Raw genomic sequence first — 26,618 nt, forward strand, 5'->3', positions numbered from 1 at the left:
GCTGAGAACAGCGACGTGACTATAAGGGTGACCTTTTTCAGTAACTCACTCACTGAATTCCTTGATGTGACCAAACCGCAAATCTGTCTTTGTACAAACAGTAAGATCTGGTCTCCAAGAACTAGATGGGATGGAGGTTGCAGAAATATTTGGTCGTCGTGCAGGCCACATAAACCCATCTGGTGGTTCAGGACAACCATTGTTTTAAGGACCTGTTCAGACCTTTATTTTCTCTGGGGGAGTGCAGAATGAGAGGAGACACAAGAGGAGACTTTCTACACAGCATATCCCGGAGAAGAGTGGCCTGTCTGTCCTCTGACTAAGGACCAGATACAGCCCGCTGTGAGGATGAAGACACATAGCTAATTTCATGGTTTATATTTGAACAGTTCCTGAAACTCCAGGGGCGCAGTGTTTGCTTGTATCCACCAAGGCCTCATTTTATTAATGAATATATTTTCATGCTGGCAGAAGTGAACACAACTTAGAAACTTGTAGACCTGAATAATAGCTTTGAAAGCTTGGAAATTTGAGCAAGGATCCTTGAAATTCTCAATTTATTCTATCTCCTCAGTTACATATACTTAAAAAGAAATGTTTACTTATTTGACAGAGACAGAGTTCACATTCTCTGGTTCACTTCTTCAAATGCCTGCAGTGGCCAGGCTGGGGCTACCCCAGGAGCCAGGAACTCAATCTCAGTTCCCCATGAGTAGAAGGATTCCGATCACTCGAGCTGTCACCTGTTGCCTCCCGGGTCCACATTAATCAGAAACTGTAATTGACCAGAGGGAGGAATCAAATTCAGGTCCCCCAGTGTGGGATGTGGGCATCTTAACACCTGCCCCCTTACGGTGTGTTTTAAATGTCAGAGTTAAGCAAGAACAGAAAGCTAGCTACTGATTTGATCCTAATTTACAGTTCTGTAATACTGTAAAATGTTCCAGGAAGTTAAGCGTTTTAACACTGTATTCACAGCACATTAAATTAAAACATTAAAATCAACAATACTTCAAACTTCCTTTCTTGTCAAATCCTTTTTTCTTAATTTGAAAGCACATAAATTATGGTTCTTTGGGAGGGAGTGGTGGCCTAACAAAGTTTAGCGTGAGGTATAATTAGAAATAGTGTAAAACAAATTGTGTATGATGCTGGCAGGATCTAATTCAGGGAAGACTTCCGATGTGTGCCTGTAAACTTGAATGGCCAAACCTTTGTCACTCTGAAATTAGACATTTTATGTAAGAGGCCACTGGTTATAAGAGACAAAATAATAATATTAAATCATTTTCCAATCATGCAGACTTTAACATGTTGACATCCTAGGTATTTTTTAATGTAGTCCAACAAATACAGATTTTTAATTTTTTTAAATTTCTTTTCATCTTATTTGAAAATGATAGAACTTCTCCATCCTGTGATTCATTCCCCAAATACCCACATTAGTCAGGGCTGGGCCAGGCTGAAGGCAGGAGCCTTGGAGTTCCATCCAGGCCACATGGGTGGCAGGGGTTTAGTTCCTTGATCTCTCCTGATGCCTCCTAGGGTATGAATTAGCAGGCAGCTGTACTGGAAGTGGAGTAGCTGGGACTCAAGCCAGATACTCTGATATGGGATGTGGGCATTCCAAGCACCAGCCCCCTGGGTATTTTTGACAAAACCATGGCTGCATCACAGGGACTGAGCTCTGGATTGTCAGATACGAATTTGTAATGTTAATTTGTAGTATTAACATGGAATAGTAATATTAATAGCAGCTCTCATTTGAAAGCTGTGAGCTAGACATTTGGCCCGATGTTAAGTATTTGTATTGTTTTATTGTATTTACTTCTCAAAACTGTATCATAATGAATTTAGTTCTCAGTTCTGCATTATAGTGATCATCTCCATTGTACAAATGAAAAAGCTGATGCTGAAAGAGGTCGAATCCCTTACCCAAACTAATGTAGTTGGGGGCAGAAGGTAGACCCAGGTTGACCACACTTATAAGCTGAGGACTTCCTACCACATAGCTCTAAGGGATGCTGAAGACCTAGGTGGCTGTGAGTACACTGACAGACGTACGAATCTGCTTTTCAGGAACTCGGTGCGGAAGGCGCACATCTACGGGATTACCTTTAGTATCTCACAAGCGTTTATGTATTTTTCCTATGCTGGTTGTTTTCGATTTGGTGCCTACCTCATTGTGAATGGACACATGCGCTTCAGAGATGTTATTCTGTAAGTACCTTAAAAATACTAGGTTGATTCCAAGGTGGGGTTTTAATATATTCATGCAAAAGTTTGGGGTAGAAGAAAAAGACGAATTGTTACTGTAGTCTTCATCCTGGCAGCACAGAGATGTGACAGTTCAGTGCTCCAAGTGTGGTTTAGCCATCTGTGCGGACTCGGATGAAGCCCAGAGAAATGGTCATCAAGCATAATTGAAGTTGCACACATAGTCCCAGTCAGGAGACAGCAAATGCGCTCATTGTAGAATGTGGGTAGGAATAAGCCACAAGAAGAAAGTTACCGGCGACTACGGACTTAAAACAGAGGGTTATGTGTCTGTGGACCTGCGGCCGAGACGTGGGCCTGGACAACAGGATGGGGAGGCTCGACTGAGGTCTGGCAAGGCCTCTCTGCCCGCTCACCTGACCGGAGGGGGCCCTGGCACCATGAACCTCGCAGCCCCTCTCTCCTTGGCTTCCAGGGCCTCCCAAGGCCTTGGTGATCAGTGCATTCTTTCAGATCTTAGGACCGTCAGTTAGGTTAGTCTCGGCCGGGAAGAGGGAAGACACTCTTTGTAAGGTGGTTTGGCACACTTCTGCTCTTTCCAAGCGGTGGTGAATGGCCTTTTTGTAATGGGATCAGGAAAAGTGAGAAAGGTTTCAGAGCTGTTCTTGAATTTTCATAGCAAATTAAAATGAAGAAAAAATGTGTCAGCAGCCTAGCAGGAAGCCAAAGCAAAAAGTGTGTGCTTAAGGGTCATTGACAAAGGCATGGAAGTGGAGAGCAGGCCGCTGCCGCCCCCAGACTTAGATGGGGGCTGCTACCCCCGCACATCTAACAGGCAGAAGGGAAAGATGGGCAGACCCCGGGCCCAGGCCCTCGGTGGTCTTTGGTGAACAGAAGCCACGCGAGCAACCCAACAAGGCGGGATGTAAAGAAGTGAGCCCAGCCCTGCTCTCTGCAGCCCACGCCTCCCTGCCGGTGTGGTGTCAGCCGGCCCCGTCCGAAGCCGGAGGACGAGGAGATCTCGTGAGGAAGTTTGTGAGGGCGAGCCCCTCCCAGCATGGAATAGGATGCTCACGGCAGAGACTGGCAGAGCTTACAAGTGGTTTGGGAGGGACCAGTGGAAATAGCTGGGAATTACCATCTTCTTCTTATTTTTTTAAAATCTAGAGAAATATCATTAAGAAAATTGTCCCTGCTTTTTAAAAATCAGTGAAATGTTAACTTTTGGATAACCAGATGGCAGCACGTTCATCTCTTACACTACAACCAGGGAAGCCAGGCAGCCACACACGTGGGTTTTGCTATTGTACAACTTATTTGCTGGTAACTAACCCTCTCCCCAGCTATTTAAAGGGAGCCTTACTGTACTCAGCTCTGCCACCCCTCTGTAGTAAAACCACATTTTAATATTGTAGATTCAGAAGTTTGAGAGAGAAAGAACTTTAAAAAATGTATTAGTACTAGAGCTTTCCTGTGTGCCTTCTCTGGGGGACGCTGGTGTCCCAGCAGGCTGCTTCGTGGAGACGCAGATCCCAGGATCTTTGCCCTTCCTAAGAGTTCTTTAAAGGAAATTTTTTTTTTTTTTTGACAGAGTTAGAAACAGAGAGAAAGGCCTTCTTTCCATTGGTTGACCCCACAAATGGCTGCCACGGCCGGCGCTGCGCCAATCTGAAGCTAGGAGCCAGGTGCTTCCTCCTGGTCTCCCATGCGGGCGCAGAGCCCAAGCACTTGGGCCATCCTCCACTGCCTTCCGGGCCACAGCAGAGAGCTGGACTGGAAGAGGAGCAACGGGGACTAGGACCCGGTGCCCATATGGGATGCCGGCACCGCAGGCGGAGGATTAACCAAGTGAGCCACAGCACCAGCACCACAGGTTCTAGTCCTGGTCGGGGCACCGGATTCTGTCCCGATTGCTCCTCTTCCAGTCCAGCTCTTTGCTGTGGCCCGGAAGTGCAGTGGAGGATGGCCCAAGTGCTTGGGCCCTACACCTGCATGGGAGACCAGGAAGAAGCACCTGGCTCCTGGCTTCAGATCAGCACGGCGCCCCGACCGGGACTAGAACCTGTGGTGCCGGCGCCGCAGGTGGAGGATTAGCCAAGTGAGCTGCGGCACTGGCCCTAAAGGAAAGATTTTGATAACAAGTAATTAGAAAATGGACCTTAAGTTTGAGACAACTTTTTTCCTCCTAGACTAGTGCCATTGTTATTTAAAACTGTGGCTCTCTGCATAGGGGAACTGAGTAGACAGGAAGTTCTTGTTGTTGCCGCATAGGCGTGGGTACACGTCCTGCAGCCACAGCTTAGCACACCGGCTCGGGTTGTGTGTTGTGTAACGAGGCTCACGCTCCTCCTGGGGCAGAGATCTGAGCGTTGAAGTGAAGCGAAGGGTGATCCCTGGGTACTCTGTTGAGCCACCAGTGCACGGTAGGGTCTGGACCTGTCCAGAGGGCTGGTGATTGCAGAACATCAGGTGGTTTAGGATCTTTGGAAATGACAGTGAAAACTTCAGAGCTGCCCAGAACTTGAGCCGGTGACATTCTTCCTAGTTAGGCTAATTTTTCCTAGCAAAAACGACTGTAGTGATTGATAGCATTTTGTGGTAGGGTAGAAGAAGCCACAGCTGGACGTGAGAGCCACAGTTGAACAGGAAGTGCAGGTCCTTGTCTGGAACGGAGGCTCCCATGACCCACGGTGCTCGAGTTCCCTCAGCTCTGACAAAGGCTGTGGTTGCTGGCTGAGATGAGCTCCCCAGTCAGACTGAGTTATAAGCCACTTCCCTGTGGAAGGCCACGCTGGCCTGAGGAAGTCGGGGCTCCTCTAGGAAACTGGAGGGCGAGTCGGGGGAGAAGCAAACTCTCGCTCTCTGCTAGATGCTTTTTGACTGGGATTCCACGGCGGTGGCTGAGGGGGAGATGAAGGAAGTGAGATGGTAAACACGGCTAGGTAGCGACATCGTGAAGCTGACTACGTAAGCTAACATCCGAACGCCTCCACTTGCGTCCAGGGTGTTCTCAGCAATCGTGTTTGGCGCAGTGGCTCTCGGACACGCCAGCTCCTTTGCTCCGGACTACGCCAAAGCCAAGCTCTCTGCAGCCCACTTGTTCATGCTGTTTGAAAGGCAGCCTTTGATCGACAGCTACAGCGAGGAGGGGCTGAGGCCTGTGAGTTCTCTGCGGCCTGGGTGATGCCTGATGGTTGCTTTCCTAAAGCTTTGCTGTTGCTGGGTTACACTGACACGTGGTGGGGGCCTCCGAGAGGGTCGTGAAGAGGAGTAGTGCGAAACAACTGTGCATGGATTCCAAGGTTGTTTTACACCACAGCACACATCTTTTAACTCCATTGCATTTTCCCACAAGCTTTTTGAGGTAACCTCATGTTTAGCTTGGTTGATGATTTATATGACTATATTATGGCCTATATTTCTGAGATTTTAAAACTTTCTAGAAGATTCCAGAGATTTTGAAATTTACATCCAAAAAATTTTAAATAAAACCAGATGTACTAGAATTGGATACACAGAAATGTAGTCATTTCTATGTGAAGAAGTTACCTAGTCATTCTATCATGGTATTGTAATCAGCAGTTTGCTTCATTCACATTTTATAATGGCCAAGTTATTTAAGAAGGCCACCAGTTCACAATGATCTGGGAAGCTATGCAGACTCAGATCTGAGTGTTTTCTGGATCACACAAGCTGCACATTTTAATGTACAGGAAGATGTGCGAGTGGAGAGAGAGGAGGAGTTAGGCAGTCGTGCTGGGGCTTTGTTGGGGATTCAGGTTCTGAGAAAGTTTCTGTGCCCAGTGAGTGAAATAAAGAAGCTGCCAGGGGTCCAGCGAGTGCTGTCCAGTGAAACTGTAGGCGGATGCTGAATTCCCAAGCCTTGGAGCCTTTGGCTGCTGGCTTGTCTCCAGCCTCTGAATCAGCAGTTGGGAAAGATCAATGTTTGCCTTAAATGAAGCAGAAATTAGAGAACAGCTCTCTCACCTAACCTAATTAATCTGTATCTTGATGTTCCGTCTGCATTTTATGTACCAACTTGCAGCCTGTATTAACTGATACCAGCACTATACTGAACATGAACTTCATCTTTCTCTTGTTTGATGTTTGGCAAAGTTTCACTGAAATACTATTACTCCTTCCAATAATGATCAGACCAATAGCAACACTTGAAACATTTTTTAGGGTAAGTTTGAAGGCAATGTGGCATTCAATGACGTCGTGTTCAACTACCCGACACGGCCCAACGTGCCGGTGCTGCAGGGGCTGAGCGTGGAGGTGAAGAAGGGCCAGACGCTCGCGCTGGTGGGCAGCAGCGGCTGCGGGAAGAGCACCGTGGTGCAGCTGCTCGAGCGGTTCTACGACCCCATGACCGGAACAGTGGTGAGCACCCTTTGCTAGAACCGGATTTGAGGCCATTAGGCGAAAGCATTAATGACAGATGGAGGGACAGACAAGTGCGGACCTGTAATCCTATCTGACACAGTGGCTGTGTTCTGTGAGGCCCAGCCTGGCGCCCCTACCAAACAAGTGTGAATGTGTGGAGACAACAGGGCGGGACTTCTGGAAGGTAGTCTGGCTCAGAAGATGGCAAATATCAAGTCAGCCTCTGCTCGGGCAGACCCTTTGAGCCAGCTGGATCCCCCGAGCACTCGCTCAGTGGGTTATAAATGCAGGTAGAATACAAACTCCTCCCAGGGTATGCTGGGGCCTGCTGCAGGCCCCACCCACAGCCTCTGCTCCTCCTTATCTCTCAAACCTTGAACTGTAGGCTTTCTGACGTTGATCTTGAGCCTCCAGCCCTATCCTGTTTGGGTTTCATTACTGATTTTCCTCTGGCGTCTAGCCTCCTGGCTGTAACTGATAATGCCTGTTTTTTGCCATTATCTTGGACTGGCTTCCACGACCTAGCCCTGGGAGCCTCCCACTCAAGGCTGTTAAATCTCCCACTCAAAATGTCAAATCTCATTTAGTTGCTTCTGGGAAATCTCATGTTTCACTATTGCGACTACTCTGTAGAATACAAGCAGACAAGCCAGCGCAGTGGTAATTTTTTTCTGTATTGAGAGGTCAGTACTGGCTGGGTTTGTGTCCATTCCTCCAGCTGTGCCCTCTGCCTTACAGAAAGCTATATTCTCAGTCACCATCTCACAAGGTCCCCCAGGAGCACCATACAAGCCACGGAGACCACAGCCAATCCAAACAGTGCTGCCGAAGACACTGCCCCATGTGGCTTTTGCTTTTCCTTGAACTCTTGTCCCTACTGCTGTCAGAACACACAAGTAGGGGAACTTTAAGGCTGGCAGTTCTTAGGAAAAAGGGAGGCGCAGGACCTAAGTGAGCCAGCCTTCAGAACCTGTGTGCTTGAGGAGAGAGGATAAAGTCGAGTTGAAGGCCTGGGGCCCTGGGGCAGCAGATCTGAGGAGGGTGGCACAGTGCCTAGAGGAGGGCAGAAAAGAAGAAAGAGGCTGTGGAAAGACTGGATTAAATGTGCCACTGTTCTGCCACTTAGACCTCTGTGTATGACGTATATGTATATACGCCGGCATATATATGGCTACATATTGGCAGACAGATAGGGATGGCCTCACCACCCACATCAACAGGCCTTCACACGGGCAGCCTGGTAACTACTGCTTAGCTTTTCTTCTTTGCTTTTAAAGCCTTCTTATAGTTTGTGGACTTTGGTTTTCAGCTCCTAGATGGTCAAGAAGCAAAGAAACTCAATGTCCAGTGGCTCAGAGCTCAACTTGGAATTGTGTCCCAGGAGCCCATCTTGTTTGACTGCAGTATTGCTGAGAATATTGCCTATGGGGACAACAGCCGGGCAGTGTCCCAGGAAGAAGTTGTGAGTGCAGCCAAGGCCGCCAACATACACCCTTTCATCGAGACGCTACCCCATGTATGTTATCTGCTTGCTAATTCTTAGCTAAATTCAAAACAGACTGAAGACGGTTTCTATCCCCAAAATGGTTTCCAAAGTTGTACAAGCAAAGTCTTGCAACAACTTCAGCCTGCCAGGTTTCCTTGTTTGGAATGGAAGTGCATCAGGTCTGCTTCACGCAGAGTGGGAAGCCGGTGAGGTGACCCTGAGTCCCAAGCACCATACGTCGGGCTGCAGACAGGGTCGTGGGCCGCATTTAGGCTATGTCATGTTTGGTTCAGCCTTTCTGGAACTTTTAAAAAATCAGATTCTTTGTTTTGAGATAATTGTAGATTTAGACGCAGTTGTAAGGAACATGGGACTCTTACGGACCCAGTGGTAACATGTTGCACAGCTTGCACTTGATACCCGGTCACAACCAGGATATGGATGTTGAAACTGATGGGATTCAGGCTTCCCTGGTTTTGCCTGTACTCATTTGTAAACAGATTTAGTTCTGTGCAGTTAACATTGCAGGTGAAGGTTCGTGTATTCACAACAGCTGTTAAGATACAAAACGTTTCCATCACCTTGTAAAGATCCCTCACATGACCCTGTTATAGCCGTACCCCCTTCCTCCCACCTCACCCCCAGCACCTGCTGATACCCACTAAATCTGTGCCGTGCAAGTCTCAATTTTAAGAATTTATATGAACACGTGTGGTGTGTAAGCTTTTGGGATTTGCATGCATCCCTGGAGTTCTGCGTATATATAGGTCATTCCTTCTCACTGCTGCAGTGTCCCAAGGCAGGCACGTAGGACAGCTTATTTGCTAGCCGAAGGATATCTGGGCTATTTGCAGTTTTGTTCTATTATGAATAATACCGCTATACATACTAGTATACAGGTTTTTGTATGAACTTAAATTTTAATTTCACTGGAGTAAACACCAGGAGTTGTACATCCTGGGCTATGTAATAATTGCATGCATGCTTTTTTTTTTTTTTTAAGATTTATTTCATTCATTTGAAAGGTAGAGTTGCAGAGAGAGAGGGAGAGGCAGACATAAAGATCTTCCATCCACTGATTCACTCATCAAATGGACACAACTGCCAGGGCTGGGCCAGACTGCAGCCAGGAGCCAGGAGCTTCCTCGAAGTCTCTCAAGTGGGGTCAGGGGTCCAAGTGTGTGGTCCATCTTCCACTGCTCTCCTGGGCACATAAGCAGGGAGCTGGATTGGAAGTGGAACAGCTAGGACTTGAACCAGTGCCCAGGTAGGATGCTGGTGTTACAGTGGTGATTCTACCAGCTGGGCCACTGCTCCGGCCCCACATGCTTGCTTTTATAAACAGCTGGTAAACTGCTTGCCAGAGTGAGTGTGCCATCTTCCACTCCTACTAGCAGTGTAAGCGTGATGCCATCTGTTTGAGTCTTTGCCTGCATTTACTGTTGGCACTATTTTTATTTTTGTCATTCTGGTAGAGTGTTACAGTACATCACTGAGATTTTAGTTTTTGATTTCTCAATAATGGTTATGCTAATTTACATTCCCACCAACAGTGTATAAGAGTTACCCTATCTCAACATCCTCATAGCGTTTGTTTTGTTTTTTTTTTTTAAATAAATATTTATTTATTGGATAGATTCATAGAGAGGGAGAAACAGAGCGAGAGCACGCTTCTATCTGCTGGTTCACTCCCTAAATGGCCACAACAGCCAGGGCTGGGCTGGGCTGGGCTGGGCTGGAGCCAGGAGCCCAGAGCTTCTTCTGGATCTCCCACATGGGTGCAGAGGCCCAAACACTTGGGCCATCTTCTGCTTTCCCAGGCACATTAGCAGGGAGCTGGATCAGAAGTGGAGCAGCAGGGACACAAACCAGAGCCCCTGTGAGACGCTGGTACTACAAACGGCGGTTTAACCCACTATGCCACAGCACTGGCCCCCAGCATTTGTTATGTTTTGTCTTTCTGGTAATACCTGTGGCAACTGAATTAAGATGATATCTGATTGTGGTTTGATGTGCATTTCCCTGGTGCATATTGAGCATTTCTTCTTGTATTTGTTGACTATTTATTTATTTTAAAGATTCTTTTATTTATTTGAAAGTCAGAGTTACACAGAGAGAGAAGGAGAGGCAGAGAGAGAGGTCTTCTATCCACTGCTTCTCTCCCCAGTTGGCTGCAATGGGTTGGAGCTGCACGGATCTGAAGCCAGGAGCTTCCTCCGGGTCTCCTGCGTGGGTGCTTCTACTGCTTTCCCAGGCCACAGCAGAGAGCTGGATCCAAGTGGAGCAGCCAGGTCTCGAACCAGCACCCACATAGGTTGCTGGCACTACAGGTGGCGGCTTAACCCACCACGCCACAGCGCTGGCCCTTGTTGACTATTTGTATCTCTCCTTTTGAGAACTGTCTATTCATATCCTTTACCCATTTCTTTTTTTTGTCCTTAGATTTATTTGTTCCTTTGAAAGATAGAGTGACAGAATAAGAGAAAGAGAGAGAGAAGGAGCTCTTCCCTCTGTTGCTTCACTTCGGAAAATATTCCCAGCAGCTAGGGCTAGGCCGGGCCAAAGCAAGGAGCTGGAGCTCCATCCAGGTCTCCCACATGTGTGGCTGAGACTCAAGCCCTTCAGCCATCAACTGCTACCCCCCAGGCACATTAGCAGGAGGCTAGATCAGAGGCAGAGCAGCTGGGACTTGAATCCTGAACTCCAGTTGTGGCACTGGGAGTCATGAGCAGAAGCTTAACTTACTGCACCCCTGCTTCTTAAGATGGTTTTGTTGTTAATTTTTGAGTTCCATATATGTTCTGGATATTAATCCTTTGTCAAATGCAAAGCTTGCCAATATTTTCTCCCACTCTCTCGGTTGTCTCTTTGATGGTTTCCTTTTGCTGCGCATTAGCTTATTGGTTGGACATAATCTCATTTGTCTGTTTTTGCTTTAGTTACCTGTGCTTTTAGGGTCTTGTCATAAAAATCATTGCCAATATTCCATGTCTTCATCTCGTTAATTTCATAGTTTCAGTTCTTAGATTTAGATCTTTGCTTCATTTTGAGTTGATTTTTGTCTAAGGTGAGAAGGGTGGAGATGAGGGCTGTGTTCAGTCTTGTGCGTATCGATGTTCAATTCTCCTGGTGTCATTTATTGAAGAGACTGTCCTTTCTCCAGTGTGTGTTGTTGGCACCTTGTCAAAGATCAACAGGCTATAGATGTGTGGATTAATTTTTTATTCTCTCTTGTACTCTGTTACCAGTTTTCATGCCAGCTATACCTTTGTAGTATGTCTTGAAATAAAGTATTGTGGGGGCTGGCACTGTGGCATTCCAGGTTAAGCCACTCCCTGTGATGCTGGGATCCCATATGGGCACCAGTTTGAGCCCTGGCTGCTCCACTTCCGATCCAGTTCCTTGCTAATGTGTCTGAGAAGGCAGCAGAGAATGGACTAAAGTGCTTGGACACCTGCACCCCCGTGGGAGACTTGGAAGTTCCTGGATTCTGGCTTCCATCTGGCCCAACTCCAGCTGTTGTGGCCATTTGGGGAGTGAACAGTGGATGGAAACATTCTTGTTCTTCCTCTCCCTCTCCCATTCTCTTTGTGACTCTGCCTTTCAAATAAAAAATAAATCTTAAAAAAATATGGCATTATGATACCTCCAGATCTTTAGATTTTGTTTGACTCAGGATCTTTTGTGCCTCCATATTAATTTTAGAATTTTTTTTTTTTTAGTTCTGTGAAGAATGACATTGGTATTTTGATGGGGGTTGTATTAAATATGTAAATTTCTTTGCATTAAATCTGTAAAATGTAATAGGCACATTTTAATAGTAATCTTTCAATTCATGAACATGGAGGTCTTTCCATTTTTGTCTTACTCAATTTCTTTAACTTGTGTTTTGTAATTTTCATTGTAGAGGTCTTTCATATCTTTGGTTAAATTTATTCCAAGGCATTTGTTGTGACTACTATAAATTTGATTACTTACAATTTTTCTCAGTGAATGTCATTAGTGTGTAACAATGATACTGAGTTGTGGTATCTTAGAATGTGTTGGTTTTGTGTCCTGCAACTTTTCAGATTTATTAGTTCTAATGGTCTCTTGGAGGTTTCTGGTTTCTACTTGTGTAAAATCTTGTCATCAGCAAACAAGCATAATTTGACTTTCTCTTCTGTTTGTATGCATTTTATTTTTCTTGTTTAATAACTCTGCTAAAATTTACACTAATTGAATAAGAGTGGTGAGAGTGAGAATGCAATGAATAGTTCATTTTTTTTTTAGTTTTTATTTCCACTCCAATCTTTATTCATTCTTTCCTTCTAATGACTTCGGGTTTGTTTTGTTTTTGTTTTCCTAGGTCCTTGAGATGTATAGTTAGGTTGTTTGATAACTTCCCATTTTTTTTTTTTTTTAATGTAGGCACTTAACTGTCGTAAGTTTCCCCTTAAGTACTGTTTTTGCTGCATCCCACAAGTTTTGGAGTATGGTTTGCATTTTCATTTCCTTCAAGGAATTTTTGAATTTCTCTTTTGAGTTCTTCAATGACCTGTTCATTCAGGAGCATGTTCATACATTTGTATAATTTTTAGTTTTACTGTTGACTTCTAGTTTTATCTTCAGAAAAGACACATGGTAGGATTTCAGTTATTTTTTCACTTGACATTTGTTTTGTGGCCCAGTATATCCTGGGGGTCTATCCTAGGGAATGTCCTATGTGCTGATGAAAAGAATGTATGCTGGGGCTGGCATTGTGGCACAGCAGGTTAAGCCACTACTTGTGATGGGGGCGACCCACATGGGGGTGCTGGGTCAAGTCCTGACTGCTTGGCTTCTGATCCACCTTCCTGGTGCTGTGCCTGGAAAGGCAGTGGAAGATGGCTTAGTGTTGGAGACCAGGACAGAGCTCCTCTGGCCTGGCCCAGCCCTGGCTGTTGTGGGCATTTGCAGAGTAAACCTGTGGAAGGAAGAGCTTTCTTTCTCTCTCTGTTAAATTGGGTGTATTAGGTGTTTGTATATTTACAATGATCCTATCTTCTTGTTGAATTGATTCCCTGGTCCTAATGTAGTGATCTTGTCTCCTTTTAAAGGTTTTTTCTTAAAGTCTGTTTTGTCTGATATAACTACTCCTGCTTGGCCGGTGTCGCAGCTCAATAGGCTAATCCTCCGCCTTGCGGCGCCAGCACACTGGGTTCTAGTCCCGGTCGGGGTGCCGGATTCTGTCCCGGTTGCCCCTCTTCCAGGCCAGCTCTCTGCTGTGGCGTGGGAGTGCAGTGGAGGATGGCCCAAGTCCTTGGGCCCTGCACCCGTGTGGGAGACCAGAAGCACCTGCCTCCTGGCTTCAGATCAGCGCGGTGCACTGGCTGCAGTGTCCATTGGGGGGTGAACCAACAGTAAAGGAAGACCTTTCTCTCTGTCTCTCACTCTCTCACTCTGTCAAAAAAAAAAAAAAAAAAAAAAAAAACCGAAACAAAAAAACCACTACTCCTGCTTGATTTTGGTTTCCATTAACCTGGAGTATCTTTTTTCACCCCTTTACTTTCAGACTATTTTGTCTTTACTGGTGTTGTAAGCAACAGTTCATTGGGCCTTGGTTTTGTTTTCACCTATTTTAATTGGGAATTTAGATGATTTATATTCAAAGTAATGACTTAAGCCTGTCAGTTTTTAAAACATGCTGTTATTTTAAATATCTTGTTATTTTTCTCATTGGTCTTATAGTTTTATGTGTTTTCATATCGTAGATTTGTTTCTATTTGTAGGATTCCTTTGAGAATTTTTTGTAAGGCTGGTGTGGTGGTAATGAATTCCTTCCATTTTTACTTGTCTTAGAAAGTTCTTATTTTTCCTTAATTTAAAAAAGATAGCTTTGCTGGGTAAAGTATTCTTGGCTGGCATTGAGTCCATTTTCAACATGTGTTGCCTCAAGTACAGTGACTTCAGATCCTAGAAGTGATGAAAAGCCAGTTCATTTTACGGAATTCATCCAGTATTCAAGGTTTCTCTGGATTAACTGAAATACAGCTTAATTATTTTTGCTTTTATATTCTGCTATAATTAGAACTCATTGACAAATTTTAAAATCTCCCTTGATTAGCTTTGCCAGCCTTTCACACACAGGCATGATTTGAATCCAATACTGGATTTTACTGTAAATGCCAAAGACTTTGAAGGCTTTAACTTTTAATACAAATGACATTTTACTTCAGAAAAATTTGCATTGCATTGTTTTTAACCTGGAATGTTCCCTCAAAACTAAGCATCCCAAACTTCTCTATGAAGATTTTTTGCCTTCATTTGTCTCCTTTTTCTTTCTACCTTGTGCCCACAACAATTTCTGTCTACTTCTCATCTTTCTTAGAAAGTAGTATGTTCTACTAATGGTACTTTACTTGACCTTACTGAGTACTATATTTGCAGTTTCCCCCCTTATGGATTATTTTTTTAATATTTATTTATTTACTTGGAAGGCAGAGTTACAGAGAGGCAGATAGAAAGAGGCAGAGGGGGGGAGGAGGGAGAGGGGGGAGAGGGAGAGATCTTCCCTCTACTGGTTCACTATCCAAATGGCCGCAATGGCTGAAGCTGGGCCAATCCAAAGCCAGAGCCAGGAGCTTCTTCTGGGTCTCCCACACAAGTGCAGGGGCCCAACGCCTTGGGCCATCTTCTACTGCTTTCCCAGGCCATAGAAGAGAGCTAGATTGGAAGTGGAGCAGCCGAGACGTAAACTGGTACCCATATGGGATGCTGGCACTGCAGGTGACGGCTGTACCCGCTACGCCACAGTGCCAGCCCCCACTATGGACTATAAATTCCTTCAGGGCAGGAACAAAGCTGAATTCGGTTTTTTTAATTTCCCACGTTTCCAGGCATAGCAAATGTCAGTAAATATTTTAATTAATAGGTTTAAAAGAGAAAAACTATTCTGTATGTGGGTCATTGGAGTATTTCAAGTTTAAAAAACATCTTCAAAGTATTATTTAAACTTTTTAGGACTCCAGTAACATCAAATAGTGTTATGATAATGGTAGGAATTAAAGAACTAGTTGCTCAAATTTCTGTTTGTAGAACATCATTGAATACCTATGGTAGGCATTTCCTAATTTCATTTTGAAAATGAATGCTCTATTAAATTGAAAAAATATTAAGTCAACAGCGATCTTATTTTAAATAAACTATAAAATTCTAAAGGTTTTTCTTGTGAACAGAATTGTCGGATGTTAAGTAAACGTCCATTCATTGTGACACTAGTAATGTTTTCAGAATAGAGCTTTATCAACCTTACCAATGGCTGACTTGCAGAAATACGAAACCAGAGTGGGAGACAAGGGGACTCAGCTTTCGGGAGGTCAGAAACAGAGGATTGCCATTGCCCGAGCCCTCATCAGACAACCTCAGATCCTACTCCTGGATGAAGCTACATCAGCTCTGGATACTGAAAGTGAAAAGGTGTGGCTGCCCTCCCAGTTTGCTGTTATATTTATAGCCCAGGTTTTTCCCCCTGTCAACCATGAAAATGTACATGAACACAGATGGAAAAAAGTTAAGCACAAACATTTAGATAGTGGTACTTTTATGGCTAGAATGTTTTCTTTCTTCCTTACACATTTTCTAAAAGAGAACAAGTATTAAAAGGAAACTACATTAAGTCCTATTTGTAGTACATTAACTATAATAATGCAAGTTAGAAAATACTCCAGGGGACTAGTTAAGTAAATGATAAAGTTATTACTTAGAAAGCTTAAATGCTCATGAAGATGACTTAGAATAACCGTATGTGGATTATAATATCAGTTATGTAAAATACAACTTATAAGGCCAAAAATTATGAGAAATTATAACAATTGATTTACTAAGATGGACAGAATTTTTAATTCCTTTAGTGTTAAAACCCTTTTATACAATTTTTAGGATCAGCTTTTGTTTGCCTTGTCAATAGGTGGTCCAAGAAGCCCTGGACAAGGCCCGGGAGGGCCGCACCTGCATCGTGATCGCACACCGCCTGTCCACCATCCAGAACGCAGACATGATAGTGGTGTTGCACAACGGCAGAGTCAAGGAGTGCGGCACTCACCACCAGCTGCTGGCACAGAAAGGCATCTATTTTTCGATGGTCAGTATTCAGACTGGGACACAGAACTGATGGACTGTTTGTTACAATGTATCTTACAAATAAACTCATAATTCTACTCTCTGACTTAAAGAAGTTTCTGGCTTAAGTCATCATAAAATATAGGAGTGCTTTATTCCACATCAATTTAGAACATCCCATTTGGTGTTTTGATATTATACCATTTGAAATTTGAGTGTTAGAAGTGATACCTGTTTTGATGAATTATATACAGGTGTAGAATAGACAGATGCAGGGAAAATTCTTACAGTCCTGAATAGGTGAGTAGATGACAGGATAGTTTGAGAAGTTTCCCAACACAAAACCGAAATAAACTGCTCAGTAGCCTAATCGCTTCCTTTGTTAAGTTTCTAAAGTGTTCTGTTTTGGAACTGAGGTTTTTTAAATGAATGTATATCCAGATTTGTCATCTGAGAAAATTAAATTGCCCTTAGACTAGCTAACTTTGCAAGTATACACTTACTCCATAAATCAAGGAGCTCTATCAGAGGATCTTCTTAAATGTCTAGAACTGATTTAAAATGTACACATTCTCTTATAACTTGAAACACTGGAAATATCACTGATAAAATACTGAGTTTCTATAATTACAAATATCCTACTTTTCCTACAAGGAAAGGTATATTGAAATGCAAAGCAAAAAGAAATGTTGTGGACAGCCCTCGGAAGCACTATCCTGACATGTTTCTTCCCAGTTTTATGCAGCAATATCAGTTCTTACTGTTCTGAGGGTGTTTATGTCAGTAAACTGTTGAAACCAAGTAATGAATCAGATGTTACCAAAGAACTTTACATTTGAGACCCTGCATATAAGGATTGAATCTGAGAGTAAGACAAGAGTGTAGGGTAGAGCCCATCAGTGCAGAGACTGCAAGTGAGCAGTACTCAACTATTTCTGTACGAGTATTCCCAGACTTGTCAGAGAAAGACCATGTGACATCTGCTGGAAATCCTGAATCAGTAGGCCTCATAGGTTGTGGCTGAGGCACTTTTTTAGAAAGTACTTCAGGGGTTTGTTTCTTTAAACTTCAGGCAAGTTACAGAAACTGTTAAGGCACGAGTGAGAGGAGGTTTCCTACAGGAAGCGGTGCAACTTCCAGTAGTACCTGCTCGTCTGACGTCACCGGAAACCACCTAATGTCTCTGAATGCCTGGCTGGATCCGTGAAATTCTACTGGTGAGGAAAAATCTCCTCAGCTCAGATTTTGTCTTCTGCAGCACCTGGGAAGGATGTAGCAGTGCCATGGAAACCCACTCTGGATGCTTTCACAGATAATGGTACTTCTCAGGCTAGGGCCTAGCACTGTGCCAAGGATTTAAATGTTGATAGCTGTAATGATAAGCAATGGTGACAGACCAGTCTCACCAATTTCAGAATAGATGTAAATGTTAAAAGGGAGGGATATGTACAACCAGTAACTAAGTATACTGTAATTTTTCTCTTAAAATATGTAAGTTGCTAAGGCAAAAAAATGGCCCCCAATAAATCATGCCCACTGTGCCCATTATTTTAAAGGCGACTTTTCTCCCCACTCTTTGACTTTCCATCGACTTGTGACAACCAACAGAAGGCACAGAAGTGACACTGTGTGACTTCATGGCCTAGGCCCCAGAGACCGTGCCATCTCCACGTTCACGTCGTAGAACATTCCTCAGCCACGTCTGGAAACCTGGCTTTGACTACGGAGTGACCAGAGACCACCTGCGGGCAGAATCCCAGCCAGACGGTGGCTGAGGCATCCTGGGCTCTGCAGCCTCGGTGCGTTAACAGTCTCGGGCACGACAGTGAGGGCACTTCAACAAGTTCGTGGAAAATGCAATTTAAAGTTTATTCTGGTGCAAAAAATTTCTGAATACATATGAGAAGGTGGTCCTCAAAAAGTTCACAGAAATGAATATTTTAAAAACAGGCACCAAAGTAAACTTACCTTTTAACTATTTTCCAAGTGCTATGAAGCACTCTCATCATAAACTGTAAGATGCTGAGTTTGGGGTGGCTTATCACCCAGGAGCACGTATCTGAGACCAGAAATCATAAGGACGCCAACAAGAATGAATCATTTATTCAAACACTTTATGATTTTGAAGGTTTTATTTTTGAGAATAGAAACTACAAAACTGAACAAGAAAAAAGCTTAAAATCCTGAGAATCTGATTCAACACTGAACTCTTTAAAAGTCACTAACTTTAATAATTAAATTTGCTATCCAGACAAAATTAATTATAGCAGTATATCACATTGGATTTTGTTAGGGTTTTTAAATTTTTTTTCCTGTGTGTTAGAAAATGCAAGTAGCCCTTTATATTGAATAATCTCCTTTTGATCATGATTAAATCAGTGGTCTCTCCCATCCAGCCAGTGGTGAATATGGAAGCCAATGATTTCAGAGGAATTCTCACCCCATTATGTGTTTCACACACTTTGGCAATTAGAAAATGTTAAAGTGCTTGAAATATGGACATTCAGAGAGGATTTATAACCTATACAAGTACCAACAAATATTTTAAAAGAGTAAAACTTACATTGTTAAAATCTGTAATTTGCATTGCTGTGGCTTCTCTGGAACATTGCATAGTTCTCAATTCATTATATCATAATTTGCATTGCTGCTGCATCAGGAAGCTTAAAAATATTTCTACCTTCTATGGCAGAATAAATTTAGCATGATTTTTATCAATTTCTACATTTAACATTTCCTTTATCAAGTCACAATATTCCTTCCCATCTCATCACCAACCCACTCCCAGCACCTAGTTTAATGTATTTTGGCAAGTGCTTAACAAGCACTCGTCTCTAAAGATGCGCAGTGTTCATCAGCTGTATCATATCATGGAAGGCATGAAAAATCAGCTGAACTAGTTTTTCTGCATCTGTCTCGGGACATGATTTCCAGGCTGAACAGGCCACGACAAACCTGTGAAGCACCAACAATAAATAATAAATGATTACACACAGGGCTGCCAATCACAATGGTGGGCAGAGCCAGGAGCTTGATTCCACTTGGCTGTTTCTACATGAAATGTGGATTCTGGACATCAGGTAGATGTCACCTGACACAACGGAAAGCAGAGCTGCAATTATACATAATGCCGGAGAACCCAATACCCTAAATGGCGGAGCCTAAGGACAAAAGGGAACAAAAATAAGCCAGAGCAAGGTCTTAAGTTCAGAACAAAAAACCCTCCTGAAGTTTGGACTGAGTATTGGAATGAGCTGGAATAGGAAGTCACGCTACTATTTACAATGAAATTTGAACTGTTTTTAAAGAAGAGTAAATACTTTAAGATTTGAGTCCAAAAAAAAGATTAAAAAAGAAAAGTTGCCTCTGGAAGAACCAGAGAAGTTCTCCTGGGACCCAGTCATGCCTTTTAGACCTTTCTGATGATGGATCCAGGGCCTGGCCAGTGAGAAGGAAGACAAGTCTGCCCTGACAAGCTCAGCAGAAACTGGGCATCTAATTAGGCTTTTGCTAGCTCCAAGTTTTCTATGAGGTACACGGATAAAGCTACAAATCTATGGCACTCTGAAAGGACTTGATTATTCACCAAGGAGCAGGGAGGCTGCCCCTCACGTCTGTCTCTCCCAGGGCTGGCCCCCTGCTTTCCACCTGAAGAGGCACGAGGACCTCACCCAGGTGGGTGCCCAACCTGGCACTTCCCAGGCTCCAGAACCTGAGCCAGAATAAACCTCTCTGTCAGTTACCCCACCCCAGGCACTGTTACAGGAGTAGAATCAGAGATACTTTGATTTCCTCATCTCATTTTTATCCCTATAACTGTCCATCCAATTTTTACTCCACCCAGCAGCCAATGGTCCTTTTAAGAGATAAGCAAAACATAACTTCTAGGCTTAAAACTGCTAAAATGCTTCCCACTGCTCTTGGGAGTAAATCCAAACTCAATACCATGTTCAAGGTCCCACAGCAACCAAATCAGTCTCCAGTATGTTTTAAGAGCTCTCCAAGTGATTGTTTTATGCACTCAGGGCTGACAGTACTGTCCTGCATGACCCAGCTCCTAACCCTTTTCAACCTCTTCTACCACCCTCTCATAATACTCATTTTCCGTGTATTAAAAATGTTCACCAAAATTTTAAGTCTATTTTCCAGGAAATAAATTGCTAGTTTATCAGATTGCCTCTGCAGCTTCTAAGTGTCAATCTCTTTCCTATCCCAGGACCCATACCCTGAACAGTCAATAACAAAGTCATTCTGAAAACAGTTACTGGGTGCAACGTATTTTGAGACAGTGATAGAGAGCTGTGGCTGCAACAAATAAGAAGTCTGCTCTTGTGGAGTCTGTATTCAGGAAAGGGGAGACAGATACTATACACACACACATCCACATCAGATGGTGATTCGACAAAGAAAAGGCAGGAGGTGTGGGGAGGAGGCCAGTTTTCTGAGAAGGGGTCAGGGGAGGCCTCAGATAAGGTGACATTTGAGCACATGTCTGCATGCAGTAAGGGAACGAACCCTGCATATAATGCAAGGAAGAGAGGAGCAGACAGAATCCTAAATGTATATTCCTTGAGAAGGAAGTCTGCACAGTCAAGGAAAAAGATGCCCAGCGTGGCTACAGCAAGAGGTGAGTTGTAGGTGATCACGTCAGAAAGGTGCCTGGGAGCCAGATGTAAGGCCCCGGGTGTGTGTGTGTGTGTGTCAGGTTTTCTGAGTGGAACGAGAAGCCCTTGGAGAAATCTGAATAGCACTGCAGGACCAGAGTCACATTTTCAGAAGCACCAGCAGGCCTTCTTTGTATAAGAGTGGTCTGCAGGGAAGAATAGGCAATAACAAGACCACCTGTCACGTGTAACAACAGCTTAAAGGGAACAGAGGGAGCTTGCCCTGGAGCCAGTAAGCAGTGGTCCAATTTGGGGAACTGTTTTGCCTTCTATTCACGCCATACACTCCTCCTCTTTCACAGCTCGGCTTTGCTGTCACTCCTCAGAGCCTGTCCCTGACCACACTGTGTAGAGCAACACTCAGCCCCTACCAGTTAATCTCCGTACCACTCAACTTGCTTATTCCTCGCTTAGCAGTCATTGCCAGTTAAAGTCATTTTGTTTGCTTCTGTCTCAGTTCCCCAGGTAGAAAAAATCTGTAAAGAGGAGGGCTCTTCGCCGTCTTGTGTCCTGAGCACCTAAAAAAATCTTGGCAAACTGGCAGTTCCCAGCATCTCCTGAGGACGTGAGAGGCACGCATCACACTCAGCATGGACGCAAACAATACCAGTTTGAAAAATAACACGGACTGTTTACAGAAAAGGAAAAGGAGCACATTAGGCACTGAGACAGGGCCTGCCTAACACACGGCCCAGGTTTTCAAATTCCATCTGCAGTGCCTCCATGCTTGCCCTCATGAAACTGGGGATGTGGAGCCTGGCTATGTAGGGCCAACCTGATTCACACATTGTATCTGAACTTCCCATAAACACCTTGTCCAGACCAAGCAGGTTAGTGTACTACTCTGGATGATGTTACCAGAGTCAACCTGAAGCATAGAAACACCTACATGCCCAACACAAGTGTCTCAAAAGCAGCTCAGAGAAGTAAGAATATACATTAAATGCCTAGGTGGTCAAAACAGTTACTTAATGTAGCAGGTGACAGATGACATCAGAATCAGGGTAGGAAAGACATTCAAGTAAGAAAAGCCACAGCTGTGGCAGCACAGGCAGGATCAGGGCAAGCAGCCTCACCTGTCGTCTCGGATGTGGTAGAAGAATCCATACCCGTTGTGAACCATGGGCACCACCACTCCCTGGATTCGTAAATAACCAACCAGACTGGTTGAAAGGACAAAATTTCCACCACCTCCACTGTGTGGCACAAAGAAAGGATATTGTAAGTAGCCTACAGATGTGTGTATCATTCCTGAAGAGCCGCTTATGTTCAGAAAAAGTAATTGAGGACATGATAAAACACAGCACCATATTACCTTCGAGAAAAAAGTGGGTCCGTGTAGAGCTCTGGAGTAGGGAGACCTTCCTCTTTTGCTGTGAGTAAAAGACCTAGCAGGTGACGGTCAAAGCCTGTGAGAGAAACCCACATCTGAAGTGAGAACAAGTTTCCGACGTGAGAGACTTCTGTAAAAGTCAGACTAGTTCCCAGCGAAGTACCTTTTCCAGAGGAGCACTCTTTCATCATTTTATTATGCTTTGCAAACGCTTGCAACATCTTTTGCTGCCGCTCAAGGAGCTGTGTTAAAAATCAAGAGAGGTTTTGTACAGTTTGTTATGGAAGTCTAACTAAACAAAACTAAGCTCATTCTAAGTAGGACGCGGGTAACCTGGGAGAAGAAGATTTCTAGGGAGGTGTGTGGCACAAGCTTCCGCACTTTTTCCTGAGTTCTACTGTTTTTCCTCTCTGTATGCCCTGCAGCGTGGCTGTCGCTTTCCTCAAGCAGGAAAACAGGAGATGGGGAGCAGCATAGGATGGGCATTTGCAAGAGAAACCAGGACTCCAAAACTGAGACATAACCTCAATGACAATGAAGCAGCTCTAGGAAAATAACTTAAACATAATCATATGGAATCTAAAGAATCAAAACATTAAATAAAAGCAATGGGAAGGAAGGACTCTGCTGTCTGAATGCCTCAACAGTAGTAAAAAGTTGGACATCACCACTGCTCTGGTTCTAGTGACTTTAAACAGGAGGTAGCATCTGTGAAATCTGCATCTCTGTGTTCTAACAGTGAGTCAGCAGAACTAAAATAGCCCGAATAGTAAAGATATCTTATGCCACAAACGGGCTTCTTTCAGGTCTTCCCTGTTTCTTAGTCTTAGCAGATACACACTACTGGCAGATAAGCAAATGCTTTTGAAAACTTCTGAACAAGTTATCTCAACATCTTTTAATGATCCAGGGGAGTTGAAGCCCATCCAGTGGCCAGTGTTCCTTACAACACTAAATTCTGTGACCTTTTTTTTTTCTAATACTCACACTGGCAGAAGGATCCTGCATGGATTGGCACCATCTGACTGCTTCTGTTGTACACGGACGCAAAGTCTCTGTACGGCCATGATAAAAGTATCTTGTCATTGCTGTTTCATAACAGCAACCAGGGCTACAGGAAAAAAATATCAAAATCATAAGAAAAAAAAAAGTCCTAGTGTCACTGCAATACAGTTGTCTAATAAAGCTATCCTTAGTCCATGACTAAGCCCTACACTATAGGTAAGAGCTGAGATTTTCAGTAACATAGAGATTCATATTTATTTATTTATTTATTTGACAGAGTTAGACGGTGAGAGAGAAAAAGGTCTTCCTTCCATTGGTTCACCCCCAAGTGGCAGCTACAGCCACAGCTACGCCGATCTGAAGCAAGGAGCCAGGTGCTTCTTCCTGGTCTCCCATGCAGGTGCAGGGCCCAAGCACTTGGGCCATCCTCCACTGCCTTCCCGGGCCACAGCAGAGCTGCACTGGAAGAGGAGCAACCGGGACTAGGACCCGGTGCTCATATGGGATGCCAGCGCCACAGGCGGAGGATTAACCAAGTGAGCCACAGCACTGGCCCCGAGATTCATTTTAATACAAAATAGCAAAAATCTGCTCTAAGAATATGGACAGTTTCACAGGCTTAGCTGCTTGTGGGGTTTATGTGTGGCATTTACTGGATGGCTCCCAGCACCCCTGCCTCTTGCTATCTCCGCTTATGTAAACACTCATTTCAGGTGCAAGCTGGACTTAGTGATTTATAAGATGGAAGACAGCAAAAATAATGGGATGTCACAAAGGAAATTAGGTTACCAACAGGAGGGTTATGAGGAGGAGACTGTTACTGGTCTCATGAATGTGGAGGACTGAGTTCTGAGGATGAGGGGGATGGGGGATGGTCTTCATGAAGATTCTATATGTGCAGCTACATTATGTAGTAAAAGAAGTTGATTAATGGTTGTGGCCAGTTGGTCATTTGTTAGTATCTTTATTAATACTGAAATCCCCCAGGAAAATTAAAAGACTAGTAACATGGCTAAAAATATATACTAGGAAAGAGAAGAAACACAGTTTGAATAAGCCTTTCTGGCTTGCAATTATTGATGCTGTTATTTGGAAGTGGGAGATAGTTTTGGGGTTACCTTCCCAGGCAGGTTATATCTAAAAGAAATGATGCTGGGTTTTATTTTTTGGCTTGTTAAGAAATTTACATATGATAATAGGCCGTTATCTAATTGCTGGGGAAAATCCTGAGAAGTTAGAGAATTTGAATGTGCGAGAGGAAAATTTGGACTTTAAATTATATATTAGTTGGCTAAGTTCTGTTGCTATGGTGAATTCTAAAATGGTTATGGTGATGGTTGATAGTCTTGTAGGTAAAGTGATTGGTTACCTGGGGCATGGTTATTGGAGTCATATTGTTGGAGATGAGGAAATTGGTAAAAATACTAGCAACTGCATTGCATTTGCTTGAGTTAATTAGGAGTGAGTCATTTCATTAATATTAACCAGAGTTGAAAATTGGGGTTATCCTCAAAATACAATAACAGAAAAATAATTATCAGTACTGCAGACAATTGTTAGCAAGGTGGCAATAAGTGCAATTAAGAGGGCTTAGGCCTTGATATGCTACGTTTGTGAATTCAAGTAAGTCTTTAGATACCAGAAAGGAAAGAACTTGTTAGAGCAAGGCTTCCAATAATAAGTGAGGAAGTAGTAGAGTACACAGCTTTAAGTTGCTAGCTTAAATTGAAGCTCACTGTATCAAATAAGACCTCAGATTTTAAAGGCTTAGTGCAAAAAATATTTCACTAATGATTTTTATATTGTTTACATGTTAAAATATTTTGACATTTTAAGTGTACTATTAAGATAAATTTTACTTCTTTTTAAAGAGTAGCTAACAGAAGTTTAAAATACTACATATGGCTTGGATTCTCTTCTAATTAGCCAGCACTGTTCCACAATAGTGTTCAGCATTCAATCAAAGATAACAGCATTTGGAGACAGGACCAACAGGGGTGGAAAGAAGACCCTAGAAACGAACATCAGCAAGATACTGCACAGAGCATCCTTAGTCCTCGCCCTCCCCCAGAAGCCGTGCACGGAAAGCGGTGCCTCTGGGGAGCTTTGGGACCCAGGCTGTAATACTCTGGGTCAGCTAGACCAAGAAAACCACTTTGAGAAAACCGGCAGGCCTGCCAGTGTGGACTTGACTTCAAGCCTGGAAGCAGCCCTGTCCCCTTCAGAACCTGGCTCTAGCCTGCTTGTCCATGGTCCTGGAGGAAGTCCTGTCTGCTCAGGCACTTGAAAGGTACCAGGCCTGCCTGTCCCCTAGCTAACAGACTCACCCATTGCAGACCTGACTGTGGACACCGAAGCAGCCCTGTGGCTGAGCTCTAAGCCCTGGCACGAGCAGCCTCCTCTACCCAGGGACCAGGCAGGAGCCATACCTGCCCGACTTCTGAAATAAGCCTGCTGACATCAGACCCGACTGCGGACACAGGAGCAATCCCACGCTTTGGCTCCATTCCCCCACTCAACTGTGGTCCCGAAAGCAGTCGTGTCCACATCTACCCACCAAATCCAGTCTGTAAAGACCAGAAATGGCTGTTCTTTAAATACACAGACAGAACACAAGGTTATAAGGATCATGAAAAATTAGGTAAACATGGTACCACCAAAGGAAAATAATAAAGTTCAAATAACTGACCCTGAAAAAAAAATGGAGATCCCTGGGCTGCTGTTGTGGTGCAGTGGGTTAACCACTGTGTGTGACACTGGCATCCCATATGAGCGCCAGTTTCAGTCCTGGCTGCTTCATTTCTGATCCAGCTCTTTGCTAATGTGCCAGGGAAAGCACCAGAAGCTGGCCTAAGGATATGAGCCTTTGCCACTCGTGGGAGACCCAGATGGAGTTCTGGGCTTCTGCCTTCAGCCTGGGCCAGCCCTGGCCATTGTGACCATCTGCGGAGTGAACCAGCAGATACAAAATCTTTCTCCTGCTCTGCCTTGCAAATAAATAAATAAGTCATAAAAGGAGACCTATGAACTGCTTGACAAATAATTCAAATGAAAGAACGTTAGACAAGTTGAAGACAAAAGAAATAGAGAACTCTGGTAAAGGTAAAATAATAGCCAGTATTCTGCTTTTGGCTTGTAATTCCTTTTTAAAAGTTAAATGTGTAAAAAAAAGTCATTATAAATTTATAATAATGAGCATACAATGCAGATTAAACTCTCCAAAGGCAAGAATTTGCAGAACGGATCTTTAAAATGTGGTTCATGGGGCCAGCGCTGTGGCTCACTTGGCTAATCCTTTGCCTGCGGTGCTGGCATCCCATATGCGTGCCGGGTTCTAGTCCCAGCTGCTCCTCTTCCAGTCCAGCTCTCTGCTGTGGCCCGGGAGGGCAGTGGAGGATGGCCCAAGTGCTTGGGCCCCTGCACCCACATGGGAGACCAGGAGAAAGCA

The 26,618-nt window shown here is 43.9% G+C and overlaps 2 protein-coding genes across 5 annotated transcripts in view; one reads left to right on the forward strand and one right to left on the reverse strand.

Annotated features, from left to right (window-relative positions):
* Positions 1-16,664, forward strand: part of ABCB4 (ATP binding cassette subfamily B member 4) — a 72,500-nt gene extending 55,836 nt beyond the window's left edge. The window contains exons 23-28 of one of the 2 annotated variants that reach the window (XM_062179163.1): positions 2,080-2,220; positions 5,221-5,377; positions 6,403-6,600; positions 7,913-8,119; positions 15,380-15,526; positions 16,017-16,664. In XM_062179163.1, coding sequence (XP_062035147.1) covers positions 2,080-2,220; positions 5,221-5,377; positions 6,403-6,600; positions 7,913-8,119; positions 15,380-15,526; positions 16,017-16,220 — 1,054 coding nt within the window. In that variant the 3' untranslated portion in view covers positions 16,221-16,664. The remainder of the gene's footprint in view (positions 1-2,079; positions 2,221-5,220; positions 5,378-6,402; positions 6,601-7,912; positions 8,120-15,379; positions 15,527-16,016) is intronic. The other variant, XM_062179164.1, reaches the window with a different exon arrangement.
* Positions 16,665-18,184: 1,520 nt separating this feature from the next.
* The window catches only part of CROT (carnitine O-octanoyltransferase), a 41,828-nt gene continuing 33,394 nt past the window's right edge, over positions 18,185-26,618 (reverse strand). For 2 of the 3 annotated variants that reach the window (XM_062179166.1, XM_062179167.1), the window contains exons 14-18: positions 23,153-23,276; positions 22,329-22,407; positions 22,148-22,241; positions 21,909-22,028; positions 18,187-19,123 (exon numbers count right to left, since the gene is read on the reverse strand). In XM_062179166.1, coding sequence (XP_062035150.1) covers positions 19,003-19,123; positions 21,909-22,028; positions 22,148-22,241; positions 22,329-22,407; positions 23,153-23,276 — 538 coding nt within the window. In that variant the 3' untranslated portion in view covers positions 18,187-19,002. Of the gene's footprint in view, positions 19,124-21,908; positions 22,029-22,147; positions 22,242-22,328; positions 22,408-23,152; positions 23,277-26,618 lie in introns of all 3 variants that reach the window. The other variant, XM_062179168.1, reaches the window with a different exon arrangement.

This window comes from Lepus europaeus, chromosome 20, assembly GCF_033115175.1.
Source record: "Lepus europaeus isolate LE1 chromosome 20, mLepTim1.pri, whole genome shotgun sequence".
Classification (NCBI taxonomy): Eukaryota; Metazoa; Chordata; class Mammalia; order Lagomorpha; family Leporidae; genus Lepus; species Lepus europaeus.